This window comes from Balaenoptera physalus (assembly GCF_965194825.1).
Source record: "Balaenoptera physalus genome assembly, chromosome: 8".
NCBI lineage: Eukaryota > Metazoa > Chordata > Mammalia > Artiodactyla > Balaenopteridae > Balaenoptera > Balaenoptera physalus.
Window position 1 is genome coordinate 11,422,863 of NC_138887.1, and position 22,502 is coordinate 11,445,364.

General features: G+C 47.1%; 1 protein-coding gene across 6 annotated transcripts in view; it reads left to right on the forward strand.

Annotated features, from left to right (window-relative positions):
• The window catches only part of GLI3 (GLI family zinc finger 3), a 282,524-nt gene extending 269,722 nt beyond the window's left edge, over positions 1-12,802 (forward strand). For all 6 annotated transcript variants that reach the window (XM_082473399.1, XM_082473401.1, XM_082473400.1 and 3 more), the window contains 3 exons: positions 4,626-4,916; positions 9,204-9,531; positions 10,431-12,802. In XM_082473399.1, the coding sequence (XP_082329525.1) occupies positions 4,626-4,916; positions 9,204-9,531; positions 10,431-12,775 (2,964 nt within the window). In that variant the 3' untranslated portion in view covers positions 12,776-12,802. The remainder of the gene's footprint in view (positions 1-4,625; positions 4,917-9,203; positions 9,532-10,430) is intronic.
• Positions 12,803-22,502: the final 9,700 nt, after the last annotated feature.

Below are 22,502 nucleotides of genomic sequence, written 5' to 3' on the forward strand. Positions count from 1 at the left end.
ATCAAAAAAGACGTTTGCAGAGTAACCCACCTTGGCTAAATAGGATTTCCAGACATTCTAAATTCCAAAGGATCGTGGAAGCTAGAAACCCAGAATGGTTTCTAGTCAGTTATTTAAGATAATATATTGAGTAAAGCTTCATGGTCGTAGGTGGTTCCTATTGTGTTGTTGTTATTTTTAGGTATTTATCCCCCCAAATTTCAGAGAAGCATAAGAATGAACGAAAATGATTTCCAATTCATTTTGTTTACATTTTAATGCACGTCTGCCTGCAGACGTCCAATTTCTCCTTGAAGATCTAGCTTAGATTCTTCCTCCTCTGTGAAGTCTTCTCTTGAATGTACCCAGAGATTAACACAAAGGCTCCCTACATTTGTGGTAGAAATAGGCTAGCTACCCAGAATTTGTTCACATGAGATGTAGTTCTGCCCCACAAAGTAGGTCATCAGTTTGCTTGAAATTGTGTGAGAAAAGGAGCATTTTGACCTTGGCCTGACTCTCGTCTGACCCCACGAGGTACCAATCAGGCCCATTCTTGATCTTCCAGATGGAGAGCTGGGAGAGGGAATTTGGTAAAAGTGGACCATTCAGCTCACTGGCCATTGGCTTGAAGGTGGCAGAGATGGTCCTCACCAAGTTTCCTTTCAGCCGAACTGACAGAGCAAAAACAACTCTAAGAGGATTAGCCACACTCTAAAAAAAAGCACGCTCACACATAAACTCACACACATGAGTTCACTTATACAGACCCTTTCTGAATGGTTCATAGTAGAATAAGGAAACCTGAGTCCTTTAGGATCTCTTATTATTGATCCACTGTTTGCAGGTGTTTTAGAGGAGATGCCACATCTCCATCTTTTACGTCAAAAATGCTTTACAATGTGCGACAGTTGCGGTGTAATCCACTGTACTTGTTTTGTACCAACTTCTAGGGGGTCTAGAATAGGCAGATCCATAGAGACAGAAAGTAGATTGGTAGTTGCCAGAGGCTGGACGAGGGGGAATAGGGGTGACTGCTAATACGTGCAGGGTTTCTTCTCGGGATGATGAAAATATTTTGGAATTTGATACTGGGGACGATTGCAGAAGATTGTGAATGTACTAAATGCCACTGAATTGTGCAGCTTAAAAGGGTTATTTTTATGGGATGTGAATTAAATCTCAATTTAAAATGTTTTAGGAGATTTGATTAACTTAGAATTTAATTAATATGTTTACATTTCATGTATTTAAGTACAATTATGACTAGAAACTTAGAGGGCATTCATTCCTATAGATTCTCTCCTGTTATTGTGGATCAGTTTGGACACTGGGTATGTTAGGACTTTAGCAGTGCATACATATAAACATACTTACTGAGCTTCTTATCTTTTTATGGACTTCAAATGTGTGCCCATGTCTCTTTGCTTTAATTAAGTGCATTATATTTAAACATGAATCCCTCTGTGCAATAAAAAGTGCAATGTTGTAGAGAGTTCAATATCCATCATGAGATTAAAACATACCTTGGTCAACAATATCTTTCACCAAGGTTGAGCAATTTACCTAAAATAAATTATTAACATTGGCCATAAACACATAAATATAATTTTATTCACAAACACGTAAATCATTTTTCCTCTATTCCACATAGAGAAAGCCCTTGTCCTGGCGTGTGAATGATGGACGGTTTCAGATACACCAAAATTAAGTGTATCCAGGAAATCCAGACTTGCATCATCAAGCAACTGTAGACAAATCTAGATGTCTTCTTTCATTTCTTTGCTTTCTTATTTGTATCTTCGTTCTTTCACTGAACAAATATTGATAGCTAGTTATCTGCCGAGCACTTTGCTATTCTAGATGAGGCAAACAGGGTAGAATAGGACAGGAAGGGGGCAATACCCATTCGGGTAATCTAGGTCTCCTCCCCGCCCCCATGGCTGCCCTGCCCATTTAGGGTCACTGAACCATCGCAGTGGCCTCTGACCGGGCTCCCTACTCCAGGACATGGAGCTCCCGTTCCTCCCCAAACCAGACGCAGCCAGTTCCCTGGAGCTCTGATTCGGTTGTATCTTCCTCTCCAGAAAGTTCCAGTGGCTCCGTTTTTCCTATAGGAAATGTTTAGACTCCTTAGGCTTGTATTTGCTCTCACTGGACCCAAGCCTTCCCTTTCACCATTCCCTTGACCTCTCACAATGGTGACCATGAATGGAACCTTCCAGATAGCCATGCCTGCATGCCTGAAGTGGTCCTGCTGCTGGACCTTTGCTCTGGATACTTTTTTTTTTCGCATCCTCTTGCCCTCATTTTTATCCTTCAGCATCTTGTTTGTCTTTCAGGACCCAACTACGACACCTCTTCCTAATCAAAGCTCTGTTTATTGAGCACTTATTATGTGCCCCACATCACATTGTGGTAAGCACCGCCTGTACGTGGTCTGATTGAGCCCATACCCTGACCCCATGAGCTGGGCATTATACCCAGATACAGAAACTAAATTGATGCCTCCCATGATCATCCCAATGCAAAAATGATTCCCCTCTGTCCACATCCTTCTCTAGCATCCACACTTTGTACTGTAGATAATTCATGCTGTCTTATTTTTCCTACCATATTTTATACCCCTTGAGATTTTATCCTGTCTTATAAAACTTTGTGCTCAGAGTCTTGCCTATAGTAGAGGCCATTAAATGTTTACCAAAAATTTTATTTGGATACATTCTACACAGTCAAGTAGAACAAGTATCCCCACTTTCACAAAGTACCTTTCAGTTCAGGGAGTCAAGAAGGCAATGACAGTACCAAAAGTTAAGTATCCAGGACAGGAAATACGTGTAACTCAGAATCCTGACAACATTTATCTTAACCTACAATTAGATTGCATTTCAGTCATTCATCACCACAGAATTTGGGGGCCAAGATACGTAACTGAGTTAATGTGTTTTCTTGTGAAGTTAAGTTTCCTGACCCTGTGTTCTTGGAGTTTTTTTGTAGGTGGCTGTTGTATATGTCCACATGCAAGGGCACATGGGCACACATGTGCTTGTATGTTCTGTTGGTCCTGGAAATGCAGGAGCTGATGAACATTAGCAGATTCATTCCACCTCTAGCTGTGTTCTCATTTCCAAGCTAACCCGTGATACATACATGCAGATATTTATGGGAAGAGTAGCTCTTCAAACATGTTAACAGTGGCCTGGCTTTGTGTTCCCTCTCCCTACGCCATACATTCCTGCCTGTCTGTCACAGCGGCAGAGTGAGCAAGCACAGGGCCAAGGTCAGATGCTACACGGTAATAGCACTAATCATCAGAGCCATTCTTCTGTCCCTAATGCATAGAATTTGATGTGCTCATTTCATTATATATATATATATATGCTGCAAATCACACAAGCTCCTGAATAGAAGTAATTTGTAGTTAATGGGAATCAATTCTACCCAAAAGAATCTCAAATTTGGAGGTGAGGTCTCTCAAGATAATTTCTGGAATCTTTATTTCACTACATTAGGACATTTCATCATTTTAGGTAGCTCTCAGTCTGTTCTTGGGCTTTTAGGGAAAAAGCATCATTCTATAAGACAGGGAATCTTTTTAATATAACTGTAATGGATGCATTATATCAAGCATGATTTTTATGACTATTGTTTACCTAATAGCTCATATTCTGGTATACACAGAGGTAAATATAGACTCATATAAGTAACCGTGAATATATTAGATTTCAAGGAAAGTAAACGAAATCACAGTTCTGATGTTGGTCATGAATACAATGCCATGAGTTCTGTGATGTGAGTATATTCAGCTATAAGGGTTCATATAATTTTTATGACTGTATCTGTAGGCTTGATCACTGGCCCACATAGAAAATAAAAGTAGCATGAAATAATTTCTAGATCTTAGTACTTGCGAGCAGAGCCTCATCCAGGAATCCTCGTCTCCAGGACGACATCCATCCACCCTCATCGGTTTACGAGTAAGCATTCGTGGACACTCCAACAGGGCTTACGGCTTTGAAGATCAGAAAGGTTCTGGATATTCTGAGCCCTGAACACTCCCCCCCCACCCCCGCACAGTTGTAATACAACCCAAAGGAAAGTATTTTAGTGATATCTAACCCAGGAGAGGCTGCAGGCAATTTTTTTTTTACTGCGTCAATGTGTAAAGAGCTCATTTTCAAAGGAGGTAGAGTGATATTAGGTCTGAGAACCAGGACATTTGTAAGAAAGGTCTTCACACCAGCTCTCCCCAAAGCGTTCTTCTCATTAAAGGATGGGTGTCTTTTAACCTTCTTCTGTTATCATCAGCAGTATCATCACCACCATCCTCATCATCAAGTTATCTCTTGAGCACCACGTGACACCATGATACTTCTTCCTACTCGCAGGATAAATGCTTCCAAGAACATAAGCGCAGTTTACACGTTCTTCACTCACCCTGAGCATTCTCTAAAATAATAATGTATTCAAGCTGGATTCCGTTTATTAAACCTTTGCACCATTTAGAGGGTTTTGAACACCTCACAGCCTTGTGATCGTGCTTTGAAAGAATTAAAAATATAATGAGTAGCCACAAAAGACCGTCGGGCGGGGGGAATAATCGCTTTGGTAACAACCTATTCTTTCATCCTTGGGGCATTTGGCAGAAACCGTACGTATGCAAAATCCCCGGCTGCACCAAGCGCTACACAGACCCCAGCTCCCTCCGGAAACACGTGAAGACCGTGCACGGCCCAGAGGCTCACGTCACCAAGAAGCAGCGTGGGGACGTGCATCCCAGGCCCCCGGCGCCACGAGATTCCGGCGGCCACTCACAGTCTAGGTCACCCGGCCGGCAGACTCAGGGAGCCCTCGGGGAGCAGAAGGGCCTCAGCAACACTACCTCAAAGCGGGAAGAATGCCTCCAAGTGAAAACGGTCAAGGCGGAGAAGCCCATGGTATGTCACTCGCTTTCCTTCTGGTTTTCCCCAAAGTTCTCCCAGGTCTTTAAAGGGGCCAGGTAGGGCGCTGGGGGCAGGGGCGAGGGGCGGACTTCACTGCCCCGTTCTCACTGCATCCCACTGTTTGATTTACGGAGGTCAGAGCTCCCTGATCTGGATTGCCTACCCCAGGTTGATCTGCACAGAAGAGCTCAGCTCAGAAAAGAGTTCCAGGGTTTCCTAACTGGTTTTTGAAATCGATCTGGAAGCATCCCACCTTGTGGGAGGTAGACAGACACCACGGTGCACATTTTCAGCGGGTCTCTAATGTAGAGAATCATCCATTCATTCCTTCTGTAAACATATTTTCTGACTTCTTTGCCCTGGTGACCCCAAGATAAATAAGCCACGGCCCCTATTCTTTATGGGTCTGTAGTCCAGTGGGATAGGGAGACCAAGAAACAAACACAGCTCAGTGTGATGGGGCTTTAAGACAAGTCTGGGTCAGGGGGTTCGGAGCCAGTGCACTTGAGGACACGATGGGAAGGCAGAGGGCAGGTGGCCGCCAAGTTCAGCACTCAGAGAGGGGAAGGACCGCATGCTGGGGAGCAGGACCTGAAGGAGCCAAGCACCGGCCTTGGCGCCCTGGGGGAATGTGCCAGAGTAAAAAGAGGGGGAGGATATAAAGGGATTTTTTTAGGTTTTCTAAGTTTTTAGAAAAGACAACTCCAGTGCCAATCTAGAGATTGGTTGATAGACTTCGAGACCGTATATCTGCAGTGGTGCCTGAACTGAGGAGGTGGAAAGCAAGGGAGGGATTTGAAAGATGTCATCAGCAAAAATCATATGGTTTGATGACAAATAGGATACATGGATTAAGCTACTGTTGCAGCTTCTTTCAAACTTCACTTGGTGATTTTGCCTTATGCATGGGCCAGAATAAACTATCTAAAATTTTTCCAAAGACAACGAGAAAAATGAAGAGTAGCAATCAGAGGAGATTTAGTACATTTGTATTTGGCATATGTATAATGCAGTCAGCTCTGCGCTTTGGGCTCTAGTCTGTCAATCTCGGGATATGGAAGAAACGTACTAGATAGAAGTCACAGGCTTAGACTTCCAGATGCATGGAAATGACCAGACAGGCAGATTTCTACTCAGTTCAAGGAAGCATTTGCTTAAAATTAGAGAAGTCCAAGAATTGGATGGACATCCTATCAATTCCTAAGTTATGTCACCATGTGGCAGTAAGTATGGGCGGGAATAAATGCACATACAATTTCAGAATCGATAGAGTGGAATTTAATGACTTAATTGAATTTTAATGACTTACTGAGTTTGTCTTTAAACTCTTACGAGTCTTAGAAAGTGACCCTAAGTCTAGCCAAAAGTCATGCAAATAAGCTATCCAGATGTATCATTATTTCCCAGTGGGTAGCCGTACTTTGCTTTTAAAAAACACCTTAGTAAGAAGTTTATATACGTGTTATGACTGATCACTATACTTTTAAATTAATCAATTTGTAAACTGTGTTTTATATACTTTTTTGGTGGGGGGAGCATTTATCAATTTCCTAAAATAAAGTTCACCTATATAATAATTGTGCAAAAGATTCAACCGTTTATCCTCAAGTGTTTAATGAAACAAGGAAAGTGAATTTGTGGTCTCCTAGATTATGTCATTGAAAGACAATGATTTATGTTTTTAGGACATCCTAGGAACCCAGAATCCCTTGTACTTTTAATGTACATCCGTAGCAAAAAAAAATTTTTTTAAAAAGGAAAGAAAAGAAAAGAAAACTTATCTCTTCTCCAAACACCCATTCTTTAAAAAGAAAATTGGTAGAAATAAAAATTTACAGTGAGTTTGCTCAGTGACATCTGAGGTTCTCCAAGATGTGAAATATTTTATAAAATAATTAAATCATAGAAACAAAGGGCTGGAAAGAGTTCACAGAGACTGAGACTAGGCCCCTCATATTACAGGTGTGGAAACTGAGGCTCAGTGAGGGTAATAAATTAATCAAATTTCCACGGGGGACTATTTTATGAATATGTACACACACATGTAAATATAAGTAGGTATCTTCATAGGCATTTACTAAGGCACAGGAGATTTACATTTCTAATATTCTTTCTTCAAAAACTTGTCTTTGATTTGCTCATCATGCTATAAATTAAATTCTTTCTTCTTTTTTTCTTATTACTCCAACTTCTCTTCTGTGTAATGCTCCTAAATGTCTTGTTCTCACTTCCTAAGGACAGTGGGTAATAAGGTGAGGGAATTTTGGCTTCTCTGCTCTCTGTTTTGTTTTCATTTTAACATTTAACTTTTATTTGTTTCACTTTTCTTTCGTCTTTGTCCTTTGTGATATTTTTAGTAGTGGACATTACTCAGATATGTTTCCAACATAGAAGTGATGTGTGTTGAACATTCAGCATGTGGAAATGTGGAGTTAGATGTTGAAATTCATCATTCTATTTGTCTAGGTTTTCATAATAAATCACACTGGGACCGACCAAGCAGATGTTCTCAAAGACTATTTAATTGTCATATTGACTAGTGTAAATTTATTCTTGGACCGGACGTGCACCACCGTCTTAGAGCAAGATCTGAATACACTTGTTGTTGGCAAATTAATCTATATTGAAATGTCTGCGCTCCTTTAAGCATTTTCTAATTGTAGGTGCATGTGAGCCTTCTTCCGGGTCCTGTGGAAGTGTGAGCCTGCATGTGTGTGTGTACATACTCACAGATTCACATACACACACACACACACATGCTGATTTGACAATCCAAGCGTAAAAGACATCCAAAGCCCTGGATGATCTAAGTTCTCTGCAAAGGAGCAGGTGATCTGGCCCTTCAGGACACTGCAGAAGCAAAACCTTAAGACAGGCTTCATGCCTTCACGATCACATTTGTGTATCTTATTTTTCTCTGCTTGGTTGCCCAGGACACACTTAGTATATATACCATGCGGTGCTCGCTTAGAAAGTGTTCATTTGCTTGGGTGTATGTACTGTGTTCTCAGAAAAACTGTTAACGGGTTCCACGGAAAATGACTGTGTCCAGACCCCTTGCTGACAGCACTGTGGTTCCACCAGAGACCACAGCCGTCTATACTGGAGTGTGTGTAGTTATCTCTCCCTGCTCTTGGGCTGCTGTCAGGCTTTAGTTTTTAGGTGACACCGGAGAGGGTGCTACAGAGGAATGGAAGTGAGGCCGGGCTGGGGGTCTAGGTCATCACAGTGTTCGCTTTGTGACTTTGGGCAGTCACTGAACTTCTCTGAGCATCACATTTCTTATCTCTGCATAAAGGATTAGAGTGTTTATCCACCAGGGCACCACTGGAATTTTAGAGGGGCCAGTTCCAGGTTGTGTGGACCGCTCAATGCAGGCCATTCTGTAGAGGGCTCCCAAATGTGGAGACAGTGTCTTTTCAGTCCCCATGGCCAGGGGCCCGTGGAGGGGGGGGGTGGTCCTTTCCCTGAGAACCAGTGGACCAGATTAAGTTCCCATCGAGTTGCAGAATTGGCTTACCCAGTCCACTTGGTTGGGGTTAGGGAAACCTGGCCCAATTCTCCTAGTGCAATGCAATTCTCCTGGCTATAGCAGAAGCTAAGTGACTGAAGTTTTCCCTCTTACAACTGCTTTTACCTACACCCTGCTTGGAGTTCTACAAAGCAAGAAAATGTAGAAGGAAAGTAGAGAGGTTACAAGAGCTTGGGGAACCAGCCTGGAATAGTATAGAGGGGCTGGTTGGAGGGGAGGTAACATGTGCTCTTGGAACATCTGTTCCGAGGACTAAAGCAATTATAATAACAACTGCTAACGCTCTCCGAGCCAGTTAATTACTGTCATCCAGGTCTTTTTGAACTTTGTGTGTTTTCAGGGCTTTACACCTCATTCCCACAACAATCCCTAGGATAAATAAATTGTCCCCATTTTCTGGATAAGCAAACTGAGGTTTAGAGTGGCTAAGTAATTTGCCCAAAGGATAAAGTCATGGAGGCGGGGTGGGAACCAACAAGGAAGTGTGATGCAGAGTTGGCATTTGGGGCAGGGTTCCATGGCTGATGTATCATATCCGGCACCCCCCGCTGTCCATTCCCTCCACTGCACATCTGCCTGCTGCGCAGTCACTGAGGCTGAGGGAGGCCACCTCCACTCACCGGAACATAGTTCTTCTCATCCCACCCACTGAGAATCCCGCAGGACTTGATCTGCGTGATCTCTCGTCATCCGCTCCCTGGCCTTCATCATTCGGGTGACATTTCTGTCCTTTCCTCTTGACCGCACAGACATCTCAGCCAAGCCCTGGTGGTCAGTCTTCATGCAGCAGCCAACAGTCCCCCATCAGCAACTATTCCAACAGTGGGCTCGAGCTTCCTCTAACCGATGGAGGTGGTATGGGCGACCTCAGTGCCATCGACGAAACCCCAATCATGGACTCGACCATTTCCACTGCAACCACAGCCCTCGCTTTGCAAGCCCGGAGGAACCCGGCAGGGACCAAATGGATGGAGCACGTCAAGCTAGAAAGACTCAAACAAGTGAATGGAATGCTTCCGCGACTGCATCCCATTCTACCCCCCAAAGCCCCTGCGGTCTCTCCTCTCATAGGAAACGGTGAGTTCTGGCCAGTCCTCGTGTCCACGCGGGGTTTTCTGTTCTTTCAAGGGCAGCCGGAGCACTAAGCAGACCCGGGCCCTTGGTTTTCCATTTGCTTGTTTCCCCACCAGCCGTAAAATGGTGCTGGAACCATAAATATTAGTGTTGCCTTTCTGGAGAGTCCATATTTTAAAAGCAGGCAGTAAGAGGATAATCCTGAAATGAAAAGTAAGGCTGTGCATGACTGATATTCTGATGGTGAAATCATACCTCTTAGACCAGGGGAAGGAAATCCCAGCCGCAGAGGCGTCCCGGGTTAGCACCTGTCTCTGGCTTCCATAGTCTGCAGCCAGGAGCTAAGCAGCCACTTGGACTGATGGCCCAATTCAGAGAAAGGCAAGCCATCTTTGTCACTGTCGGCCCCCAGTCAGTTTGTGTTTCTGAGATTACACTCGATATCTGCAGCATATCCCAAGGGTGAACCTCCCCCACCCCACCTACTCAGGTGCGCTCCACCCGCATAGGATGCCACGGGGAAGCCCTGAGTTTAGATATATGCCTTCTGCCCTGGTACTTCCTGTAACTTGAGCACCGTATATACTTCCAGGGACCCTTCACTTGGCCCTTACACTGCACCAGTGAAGGAGCTTAACTCATCCAGGGAGTTATTACTGTTTCCTTTCAACCAGGCGTGGGCCATGTACCGCTCCCACCTGCTCTTGTAAATAAAGTTTCATTGGCACCCAGCCTCACCCACCCCTTTACTACTGCCCCCAGGCCCTTTGGTGCTGCAGGGCGGCGATGGGTAACCACGGCCGAGACCGCCCGGCCCCGGAAACCGAAAAGAGTCACTGTTCGCCGACACCCGTGTTAAGTCACCCTGAAATGAACCCCTGTCTCCCCGGCTTTCTCCGCAGGCACGCAGCCCAGTACCAGCTGCAGTCTGGGCGGGCCCCCGCCGCTTCTCCCGAACAGAAGCGACCTTTCTGGGGTGGACATCACCATGCTGAACTTGCTCAACCGCAGAGACAGCAGCGCCAGCACCATCAGCTCCGCCTACCTGAGCAGCCGCCGCTCCTCCGGCATCTCGCCCTGCTTCTCCAGCCGCCGCTCCAGCGAGGCGTCCCAGGCCGAGGGGCGGCCCCAGAACGTGAGCGTGGCCGACTCCTACGACCCCATCTCCACCGACGCGTCGCGCAGGTCCAGCGAGGCCAGCCAGGGCGACGGGCTGCCCAGCCTGCTCAGCCTCACGCCCGCCCAGCAGTACCGCCTGAAAGCCAAGTACGCCGCTGCCACGGGCGGTCCGCCGCCCACCCCGCTGCCCAACATGGAGAGGATGAGCCTCAAGACCCGGATGGCCCTGCTGGGCGATGGCAGGGAGCCCGCGGGCACCCTGCCTCCCGTACATCCTCCCCGGAGATGCAGCGACGGCGGGGCCCACGGCTACGGCCGGCGCCCGCTGCTGCCCCAGGATGCGCTGGGCAACGGCGTGAGAAGAGCCAGCGACCCGGTGCGGACGGCCTCCGAGAGCCTCTCGCTGCCCCGGGTGCAGCGATTCAACAGCCTGAACAGCTTCAACCCTCCGGTGTTGCCTCCATCCCTGGAGAAGCGTAATCTAGTGCTTCAGAACTACACGCGGCCAGACGGGGGCCAGTCCCGACCCTTCCACGCGTCTCCCTGTCCCCCGAGCATTACTGAGAACGTCACCCTGGAGTCCCTGACCATGGACGCCGATGTGAGCCTGAACGATGAGGATCTCCTGCCCGACGACGTGGTGCAGTATTTAAACTCCCAGAACCCAGTCGGGTATGAGCAGCACTTCCCGGGCACCGTCTCTGATGACAGCAAAGTGCCCCACGGGCCTGGCCTGGGGAGCGGGCCCGGCGACTTTGACCCACTTGGGCTGCCCGGCAGCCATGCCAGCCAGCAGTATCGCGGGCTGGAACCGCCCTGCACTGATGCCGGTAAATCCGACCTGCCCATTCAGTGGAACGAAGTCAGCTCAGGCAGCGCCGACGTGTCTTCCTCCAAGCTGAAATGCGGCCCGCGGTCCACAGCGCAGCAGGCCCGCGCCTTCGCGCTGTACAGCCACGTGGGCGTCCACCCACAGAATCCCTTGAGGAGCGGGGCTGGCCCGGCTGGGGGGTATCTGACCCCCGGCGAGCACGGCAGCTCCTTCGGGGGCCCGGAGCACTTGGTGAGCCACGGCGGCGGCGGCGGCGGAGCTGCGGGCACCAACGGGAACGCCTTCCACGAACAGCCCTATAAGGCCCAGCAGTATGGAAACTGCCTGGCCCGGCAGCCCGGCTCCCCCGGCTTGCTCGACGGGGCCTGCGGTGCCGGGATGCAGGCAGCAAAGCTGAAAAGCATCCCCATGCCAGGCAGCGGGAGCCTGCCGGATTTTGGCCTGTCGGTGGCACCGAACGAGTCAGCCGGCAGCACGGTGAATGGCATGCCCAGCCCAGACCCGGTGGGACAGGGGTACCTGGCGCATCAGCTCCTTAGTGACAGCATGCACCCCCAGGGGGCAGGCCGCCCCGGGCAGCACGTGCTGGGGCACGGCAGCGCTACCTCACATATCCACGTCTATCAAGGGCCAGAAAGCGGCCTGCCAGGGCCTCCCAGCACCGGCATCCAGCTGTCAAGCTTGGCAGCCGTCAGGGGCTACCAGCCGTGTGCCAGCTACGGGGGCGGCCGGCGCCAGGCTGGGCCGAGGGGCGGCCTCGCTCTGCAGCCAGGACAGCTCAGTGACCCAAGTCAGACCTGCAGGGTGAACGGCATCAAGATGGAGATGCCAGGGCAGCCCCATCAGCTCTATTCGAATGTGCAGAGTTACTCTGGTCAGTTCTATGACCAAACCATTGGCTTCGGTCAGCAAGACATGAAAACCGGGTGCTTCTCCGTGTCAGAAGCCAGCTGCCTGCTCCAGGGGGCGAGCGCCGAAAACTCTGAATTACTCTCCCCAGGTGCTAACCAGGTGACGAGCACAGTGGACAGCCTCGACAGCCATGACCTGGAAGGGGTGCAGATTGACTTCGATGCTATCATAGATGACGCGGACCACGCCAGCCTGATGTCAGGAGTCCTGAGCCCAAGCATCATTCAGAACCTCTCTCATAGCTCCTCCCGGCTCACGACGCCACGCGCCGCCCTCCCGTTGCCAGCTCTGTCTCTGAGCACCACCAACATGGCAATCGGGGACATGAGTTCTCTGCTGACCTCCCTCGCGGAAGAAAGCAAATTCCTTGCAGTTATGCAGTAGGCATTAGGGGGAAAAAAAAAAAGAAAAGACTGCCAAGAGACCTGAAACTTTAGGAGTTTAAAAGATTAAATTGACCCTTTTTTTTTTTTTTTGGCTGTTTCGTTTTTGTTTTTTTTTTTAGTTCTGTATATGTTTTAGCAATCTCATCTCACCTAACTGGGATGTGTTTCAAGTATATTCCTTTTATGGAAAAGGACTCTGAAAAACCCTAAAGTATTCTAGGGAGAAACTGTCTTCCATTTCAGTTTTGAATCAGTATTGTTACACTCGAAACACCCTCTTTTTTTAAAAAACTGTAAGCCCGCCCTCCCCCCCCCCCTTTTTTTTTTAGTAAACCGGTGTAAATGTGTGGTGTGCACGTTCTTTCTTTTTGGAGAGAGGGCAAAGGAAAGGATTTGACAGGTTTCTCTGTTACTCCAAGGAAATAGGATTTGGTGTGCTTGTGACCAAGGGGTTACACTTCCAGCTTTTTTCCATTTTCCCTTACATACGTTCAACGTTTGTTTTTGTGTTTTGTTTCTTTTGTTTTTTTAATTCCCACACTGGGCATGAGAATCAGAACATGGAGAGTGAGTTTGGGAATCTCTTGTGAGCGTACCGTATCAGGGGTCACAGGTTTTTGAGACGCTCGTCGCCCACAGTTCAGTTCAGAGCATGCTTTAGACAGATACACACAGGTCGAAATTTGGGACTCTTGCACATGACATGGTGTGCCCACCATTGGGGTTTAAAATTCTTCCTGTCCATACACGAGCTTAGGGTGGGTACGTGTATACGACAGTTCTCAGTGATCGACCTTGCCTCCTCTCTCTCTTTCTGTCCGTGAATGTTCAGTGCTCTTCCAGGGAGACGGGGAAGGGCGCTGGGTGACACTCGACATGCTATTACTTTCATCTGTTCTGGTAAGAAGGTAGGTGGATTGCAGATTCAAGCTACTGTGGAGAATTTGGGGAATATTTGTGGGTTTGCATATTTGTTGATAGTTCCATCTCTTGCCCCGTTTTCATAGATAACTGAGAATTGATGATATCTAGTTCTGAGTATATAGGTACTTAACCCCACAGCTGGCTGTGTCATTAACATATGTTAATTCCACTATAGCGACGGAGTATTTCTATTCTAAGTGCCCTATTTTAGGGGATTTATAAAACTTGGTTGTAAAAGAAAAAAGCTCACAGACAAAGATATTTGGAATAAATCGCTTCAAATATTTTTAGCATTTAAAAGCACTAGGGAAGAAGTTTTGTAGCTGTGTGGATACCTTTTTTTTGCACCCTATCTATTAAGTGATGCATCCATTTAAGAAGTTAAGTGTTCCACGCAGTTTGTCCTTAATGTGGACTTAATCTGGACTTTTGTTTTGGATTAAAACATTTAAAGATTTAAAAAGTGCAGCTACTCCCCAGGTGCAGTTGCTACACATAAAAGACATACTACGTGTGCACAGAGTACGTGGATTACCCAGCATTTTACTTTTAAAAATATGTAAGCTATGAAAATAAAACATCAACACCTCAGGCTACCTGCTGTATTCTGTCCCCTTGACCCTGGAGTTGGATTTTTCCAAAGTGATTCATGAGTCCATTATGTGGCTTTTTCCCTTTATTCCTGCCATTTAAATTAGTATTAGACAAAATCAAATAAAAGTATTAAATAGAAAGAATATTAGGACCAGCCCATTTTTCTCATGTTTATGTTCTCTCATTTGGACCAAGAATCTCAGTGTGGAAGTAAAATTGCCCTTTGGGACTTTGGCTAAGACAGTTGGTTTGCTTTCAACTAAATGAAAGCAGAGAGATGCCGAGGTTCTCCGGCCATCCGCCCCCACCCCCCACCCCATGCAACACCTACATTTAAATCAAAGGAAGCATCCACTTCAGAACAGAGTCCAAAATCAAAAGACAAGTAGTGATCTGAGCTAGGAGAGTTGAGTCTCTACCACTTTTCAATGGAAAGATCAAGGCATTTTCTGTGTTCTTCAAACAGGTCATGATCTGGTTACAAAATCAGTAATCCATTCCCTGAATCTTGTTTTTTCCATGAACTCAAAATCTCCCAGTCCTGGTCTGAGCCGGCATGCCCCTGTGGCTTAATCCAATCCCTGTCCTCCTTCTCCTCCCTCTGAATCCTTTCCCCACTAGCATTCCTAGATGTGTCCTGCATTTATCAATTGCCATAATTTCCCATGTCACCTTTGCCCTACATGGAAGGATGGACGGAGCCTGGGATGAGCAAGGTTGTCACCTTGTGCCTCTGTTTTTCCTTTGGTTTCTGTTGATTCTCCAGGTTACCCCCTATCTTTTTCTCGTCATACTTTGTTTTCTTTGCTCCCACCTTCAGATTTGCAGGAGACATTCATGCTTCAGCTCAGTATTTGGCTTCTCTCAGTATGGAAATCTCAGAAGCGTGGAGGAAAGGAGAGGCGGAAGAGGAAAGTGTATTTTTCCAATCTGTTGTGATAGTGTAAGGAAGATCTTTTGGGGCCACTTACAAGTGTCCCGTCTGGACGTGGATCTCTGTAGACTTGGCATCTCCCGTGATGGAACCCATCCCCAGCCTCCCATCTTCTCTCCACTTCCCTGTCCCTTGCGTTTAGGGAGATAACACCAACTCTCTAGGGTCATGGCTACTTTTTAATGCAGGCTCATACACGGTACCGCTGTTTGGCATCCATGTTAAACATGTTCAATCCATTTTGTTTTCTTTTCTAAAGAACTAATTAAACTGCCCCTGCTCCTCACTCACTGGCTCACCCTCTTGAGCTGCAGAGTTTCGATTCTTGCGATGTATGTGCCTTATTTTATGTTAATGTCGTCGAAGCGAGGGACCAGTTGGTATTGCCCAGTCAGGGCTCAAGGCTGCGTGCTCCCCAGCCGAGAGCACACGATTGTAGCAGAGTCTGAGCTGTCTTGTAACCTGGCTTCCCATGTTGTTTTGAACTGATAGGAGGATGTCCTCTTCTGACAAGTTACTGTTGTGTATCCTGCAAATGTGTAAGATAAAGTACGAGTTCATTGTTTTCACCTTTTTTAGATTTTTTAAAAAATAAAATGTGTAATCCTTTTTTTAAAAGAAACACGTGTAAATACATTTAAGTATTGTAGGCATAGTGTTTGGACGTGGCCGGCCCCGGGCCTTCCTCGGATCAGCCCGCAGCCCGTGCAATGCCCACCCGCGCCCACCTCTAGCCCGGGGCTGCAGCCCCGCCACAGATGGACTCTACTTTTGCTTTCAGAACCACTTAGTCTTTTTATAACAAAGAGAAAGAACAATGTTTCTTACAATGTCAATAAAAAACTCTTTGTACTGAAATTTCTCGTAGGTGGTTTATTTAATTCACAGTTGAATGGGAAAAGGGCTTTCTTCGGAAAAATCCAGAACCTGTGTTTAGACCCAGGCCCCCTGACCCCCGACACACACACACACACACAAACACACACACACACGCAGAGGGAACATTTGCTCTGAGACCCAGATTCCTCATCCCTAAGATGGAGAATGGGGCAGTACACCCTACTAGTGGTGTGTGAGGAGGGGGACCTGGGAGGCACACCAGTTGTAACCTGGACTGTTTTTCTTAATTTTGTCTCTTTGCCAAACTCTAGGAGGAAAGACATGAATAGGTTTAATGTCTAACAACTTGTCCCTCTTTTATATATTATCCTCTCATTTCAGAGATACCCTACCACATGTCAAGAGAAAATCTGACATGGTAGAAGCCTACCTTCACGTGGCTTTTAATAACTGACATCAGACAGAAATATAAGCTATATCTCTCATTTGTCTTTTCTCGTCAGCTTGTGGTAGTTTTCTCCAGATCACTATAAAAGACTCCAGAAGAGTTCCCTTCTTCTTCCTGAGTAGTATCAGGTGTCTTTTGAGCCACCAGCTGAAGGCATTGGTTGTTGCTGGGAAGGACAGGTGGTCCAGGTTGTCAGTATCACAGGGCTACGAAGATGGGTGCAGCCCTCATGCACAGGTGCACACACATGCACAGGTGCATTAGCACTGTCTCAGGGAACCTCCTGTCCCGTGGGTGGTGAATGTTTCTCTCCTTGTCCTATAGCAGAGATTGTCCAGTCATAGGGATGTTTCATGCTTTTCTCATTCACAAAGGAGAATTTCCTCCCATAAATCCAAAATTCTTTGCTTTCATAACTAGATCCTTCACATAAGGTGTCCAAATGCGTTCAGAAAAAAATAGGAACTTATGCCGTCTTAGGAATAAATTGTCAGCTTACAAAGAAGCGTACGAGATGACAAGTTAAAATAAATAAGACAAATGAGGCGAATAGAAGGAAAAAGTAGGAAATGGGACACTCCCAGGAGTGAGGCGTATGACAGACTCCTGTAAGTTCATGTGAGCAGAACGCAGGTACCACTCACAGCTTTGTTTAAAAGATGCCTCCTGTAAAGGAGATGTGAAGGAGGCAGAGTCAGGTAAAATGGCAAAGCTGCAATCCATTTGGTATTTCGTAAAGATTTATATTAAGGAATTTTGGTTCAAAGATGTTATGTGTTACCCAGAAAAGAATATGACAGGAGAATTCTAGTATTGAGATGGAAAATTTTAACCAAGTGCCAAAATGTCTTATTCATCCCGTTTTCCTCCATGGCTTTCTCTTTATTTTCTTGGCAGTTTTCCCCCTTTGGTTTGTTAAAAAAAAAAATTCAGCTGAGTAAATCTGAAGATCTAATTGGCTCTATTAAACTGTTCATGAGTGGAGCAGCATATGCTCTAGGAAGCAGAGAGAGACACCTAGGTGTGTGCAAAATGGAAGGCTTTTATGGAAAAGAGAGTGGGACAAGAAAGTCATTAACAAGAGAAAAATGAAAGTTCACTGGAGGAAAGTGAGAGTTGGGGTGATGACGGCTCCTTGTTGGCTGAGCTGCATTTCCATCAGCTGCGTTTGTTGATGGTCAGGAAGAAAATCTTCCTTCTTCCTACTGGAGTAGTGAAGTTGTTGTACTTCCTGTTTGGGCGTACAAGGTTGTCTCTTCCTGTGGGGGTCTGTAATTGACATCTTCCTGTTTGGGGTAATTGACAAGGAGTGGTAGTCTTCCCTACCCCAATTTTCTTTGAGGTTTCCCTTTTATTAATTTTCACAGGTTTTACTTTATAGTATATTCACTATTCCAAATACAACCTGAGCTAATCTCTCCTTTAACGTTAGCTTTCTTAAAATTTCATTTTACCAACATAAACCTGGTTTATGCCTTCTCTACCTAGTTATTCAAACTCTTTACTATTTTTAGGAATAGTAATAGAATCTAGAATAGAATCTGGTTTTAGGCTTTTTTTTTTTTTTCTTTCCATATAGTTTGTGGCCCATACTCACCCAGCAGAGGCATGGAATCTTAGGTTCTCCAAATTTTCTCACCCTTCCCTGAATCTTCCACTCCCTCCCTTACAGTTTCCAACCTTCCTCAATGCCCAGTGGTAGGTTATGATGGTCTCTGCCTTCAGAGAACTTACAGTTTATCTGGGGATATTAGACAGACATGAGTTACACATTCCATTCATTCAACAGCGCTGCCTTGATGTCTAATATCCCATTCAGATTCCTTGCTAGGGATTGGAGATGGGAAGATGAATAAAGCAGTGGATCCGTAGGCTTGTTTCCCAGTGGGAGGGACAGACATGTAACCGCAGAATACAACGTCATGCCATAACAAGAAGACATTCAAGGGCAGGTTCAGTGTGGGGTGTTATCCATCTGAGGTGCATATGGCAGGGCTTCTCAACCTCGGTATTGTTGACATTTGGGGCCAGAGGATTCTTTGTGGTGGGGGACTGTCCCATGTACTCTAGGATGTTTAGTGGCATCCCTAGCCAATACGCACTAGATGCCAATACCACCCCTACCCCCAAGTTGTAACATCCAAAAATGTCTCTGGACATAGCTACATGTCCCTTGGAGAGAAAATGATTCCAGATTGAGAAGCTCTGGCTTAAGGAGTGAAAATACAAGGAGACACATACTGTAGGCAGGTGCCCAGAAGAGAGATTTAAGTACCAACCCAGACTTGGGAGCCTGTGGTATACAGGTGAGAGATGAAGCAAAGGGTAAGAGCACCATTAACAGGCACAGGTATTGAACAAGAGGAAGACTGAGAAATGAACCCTAAGGAACACTGGCCCCATGGACCGAGAGGCAGGGAGGGCACAGGTGAGGCGGGCTGGACAGAGCGGGAGAGGGGGGTCGGAAGGCAGGAGAGGCTGCGTGCTCTAGAAACAAGGAGGCATAGATCAGGAGGCCAGTACTGTCAAAAACAACATGTAGGTCCAGGGAAACATGGGCTGAAAAATACCAGTTTTAAGAGTCAGGAGACCCCGGGACACTATGGGGAAACACTTATCAGTGGGGTGGTGAGAACAGAAATGGGCTCACAACAGTTGAGGATCAAATGACACATGACACAAAGGGGAACTTGGTGGCCTCTTTCAAGTAGCCTGTGCCGTGTCATCATCCCAGATGCCATCAGGACCACGACACCTGTTGCTCCATGTTCTCACTAAGAAAGAAAGCAAGCATGCAATTAAGCTGTGACATCATGCTTCCTATCCTCTAAGAGACAGATTACAATTTCAGTGGTGTCATGGGCACCTCGGCGAGTATGAAATACATTATCTCCAAGGGAAAGAGACCAAAGGGATGGAAAGTTGGATTTTTCTTGTGGTTGTTCCCCTTCCTTTCTTCCATTTTTCCTTTTTCCCTTCTTTCTTTCTTCCCTCCCTTCCTTCCTTCTTTAATGCAAAAGGCTTGACCGTGTTAATCATCCACTAGGAAAGAGGCAGAGGAGAAGAGGTGCTTGATGTTACAGAGAACAAAGCAAGCATCATGGGAACTACCTGGATCGCAGGATGGGTTCTTCTCCAGGGAAACGAGGGAAGGAGTGAAGGATGAGGGCAGGTTTAGACAGAAGCGAGGAATGGGTACAGGAGATCAAGAGGCTGAGGGAATTCAACAGTGACTTAGACCTGTGAAGACACAGAATGGTCTGGCACATGTCAGGAAGGCCGGTGACCTTGAACTGGGCCTTCAGAACGAGTGGAGAGTGAGGAAGGGAGCGGAAGATAGGAGGGAACAGCATGAAGTCACGTGAGGCTCACAAGTTCATACCTGCTGCTGCATCCCTACAGGATCCAGATCGGATTGACTGGGGGACAAGACTCAGGGGGGAGATTATTGTGATCTTTTGGGGGAAAATAACTTCAATACCTTTAGGCAGTGATGGTGGGTGGCATGTGGAAGGGAGGGGGAGTGGAGGTAATGCCCTCAGACTCATACAGGAAGAGCCCAGAGCTGCTGTGCCTTAGGGAAGCAGGAGAGTGGGCAAGCGAGGGCCCCTCACCATTTTCTTCCCATTCCCCAGGAGGTGGGGTCCAGCCCAGCCCTGCAAAGGCAGAGCAAGCCCAAGGGAGCGGGAGTGCTGGGGAGAACAGGGCCCAACAGAGCTCTCCATCACTGGCCCTTCACCAAGTAAGCAAGAAACTTTATGTGGTATTTCCAGTTAATAGTGCATAGAGGGTTTTGGTTGTTTTTTTTAATTTTCATATTAGGAGACTATTTTAACAAAGTAACAGGCGTGCTTCCCAACTCTTATCTCTGCTTCCCACCTGCCAAAGCAGCTCTGCAGGGCTCAGCTCACACCTCCTTCTTGCTCCTAATTTCCCTTTTGCTGGAGTTTTCCCAGGCCCAGGCTAAGTGAGACGTGTGAGGTGGCCTGGAAAGCTGGCCAACCAAGCTGGAAGGAGCGCTGGCAGTCCCGGAGAGCCGGCCAGCCTCGCCCCAGCACCGGCCCCTTGGGAGAGAGGCCCGCTGCTGCCTGGGTTCGCAGCCACTACCGGGCCGGGGCAGGGAAGCGGGTGGATTGGCTGCGCTCTCTTCCCGAGATGCTTCTGTCTGATCGGGCTTCTTAGTCAAGCTCTAGCTGATGAAAGATTCCCCAGCCACCCCAATTAGAAGCAGCTAAACCCCTAGCCTGTCCCTGCTTTTAAAAAAGCTCTGGAGTTGACATGAGTGCTTCTGATGCCAGTGGTAAAGGGATATCACAGGTTCTCTGTGCCTGAACCATTGACATAAAAGCCCCCAAAGATGTGTTTGGTAATATTTTTGACCCAGTGCCTCACTGGTGTCTACTAATTTCCCTGACTACCAGCTGGAGGGCTTATGAAACAGTGGTTTATCTTCTCTGAGATCGGGGGAGGGGAGGCAGGAGAGAACCCCACAGACTGCTCCTTCTTAGCTGGGCCTGCCTTGGAGCCCCTGCGCTCCTGCAAGGACCCCTAAGGAGATGGGAAAGGGACGGCTTGCCCCTGCGAGCAGCCCCGCGGGCCTCCGGATCAGTGATCTTCCCCCGCAGCTGGGAATCCTCTTGTGCTCAGTCTCAGCCCATGTGACCCGTGCTCAGCAGTTGGACCCTGGCTCCTCCCATTTGGCAGGCGCAGGCCTGCAGCCCTCAGGGCTTGCAAGGGCCAAATGCACTGCAGAGGTGTGATTCATTGAGTTCCCAGAGGAAAGAGAGGCAGCCAGCTGGCAGAGGATTACTGAACAGTCAGTCCAAGGAATTCCGTTGCTGTTTGGATGGAGATGAGCAACTAGCTACCTCACTTCTCTTCCTCCCTCGCGGAGGCGTGGAGATGGAGGCCAGCCAGGGCTTGGGGGGCAGAGGAAAGGAACCAGGCTGCTTCACTGACCACCAAGATAAGGGTCTGTGGCCATGTCCCCAGGGAGTCAAGGCAAGAAATCCTTGCATTTTCATTTGCAGATGATTCTGGGCGCCCCCAAATGTGTATCCAAAACACCCCAAGATGCATTGCCCAGAGGTAATTTTTTTAATAAGCATCAAACTTGTTAGGCAAGAAAAATAATATTGGCTAACAAACAAAACAAGCCCGGTGTGTACGTTACAGATCAGTGATTGTCTAGTCTCCCGAATAGGAGATTTCTTCCCCCTGCACATCGGCTATCTCAGGCTCTCCGGGTGTCTACCAGTTACAGATCCATTGCACAGTCATCCTTAACCCCGTGACACTTAAGAAACTGGCTGCTCCTTGAACCCAGGCCCCTGGACACCTCCCATTTGATCCACACCCTACACAAATGAAGTCATGAACCATCACGGCAAAGATTTCCCCTGAAGTTCATGCAACAAACCAACCCCGAGGACCCCATCCAAAGCTCCCTCCCACTCGAGCTTAGCTTCCTGCATCCCTTGAATTGAGGTAACACGTAACAGGGTGATGTGATCCTTTTTCAACTACCTCTGCCCTACCTGCAGGGCAAACAAACAACGCTCTCTCTGAGTCCCAAAGCAGTTGGGAGAAGAACAGAATGTTCCATTGACTTTCAAGACAGAAGGTCAAGGAACAGCCTTTCCTTGGGTTGCCTTGACCCGGGCTGTCTTCACTTGCTGTGCAGTTTTAGACGATTTAGTATCACTTTCCACTGTTCCGACTGAAAGGCCGACAGCTTCCAACACGGCGGCCTTCCAGCTGGTTGGAAAGGCGTTCTGAAGCTCTCTTAAATCAAGTGGGCTTAACATTCAGCCAAAAGGAAGGTTTTCGAAAATAAGCTGATTTCAATCCCTCCTTACTGGCCTTGTGCACCAGGATTCCAGCTTCATTCAGACACAGGGTTTCCCCTTCAAAGAAGGAGTCCAAAAGGGGTACAGGCAAGGGGGTTGCTCTGATCCCACCCCCAGCTGGTGGTTTGTGAGTTCT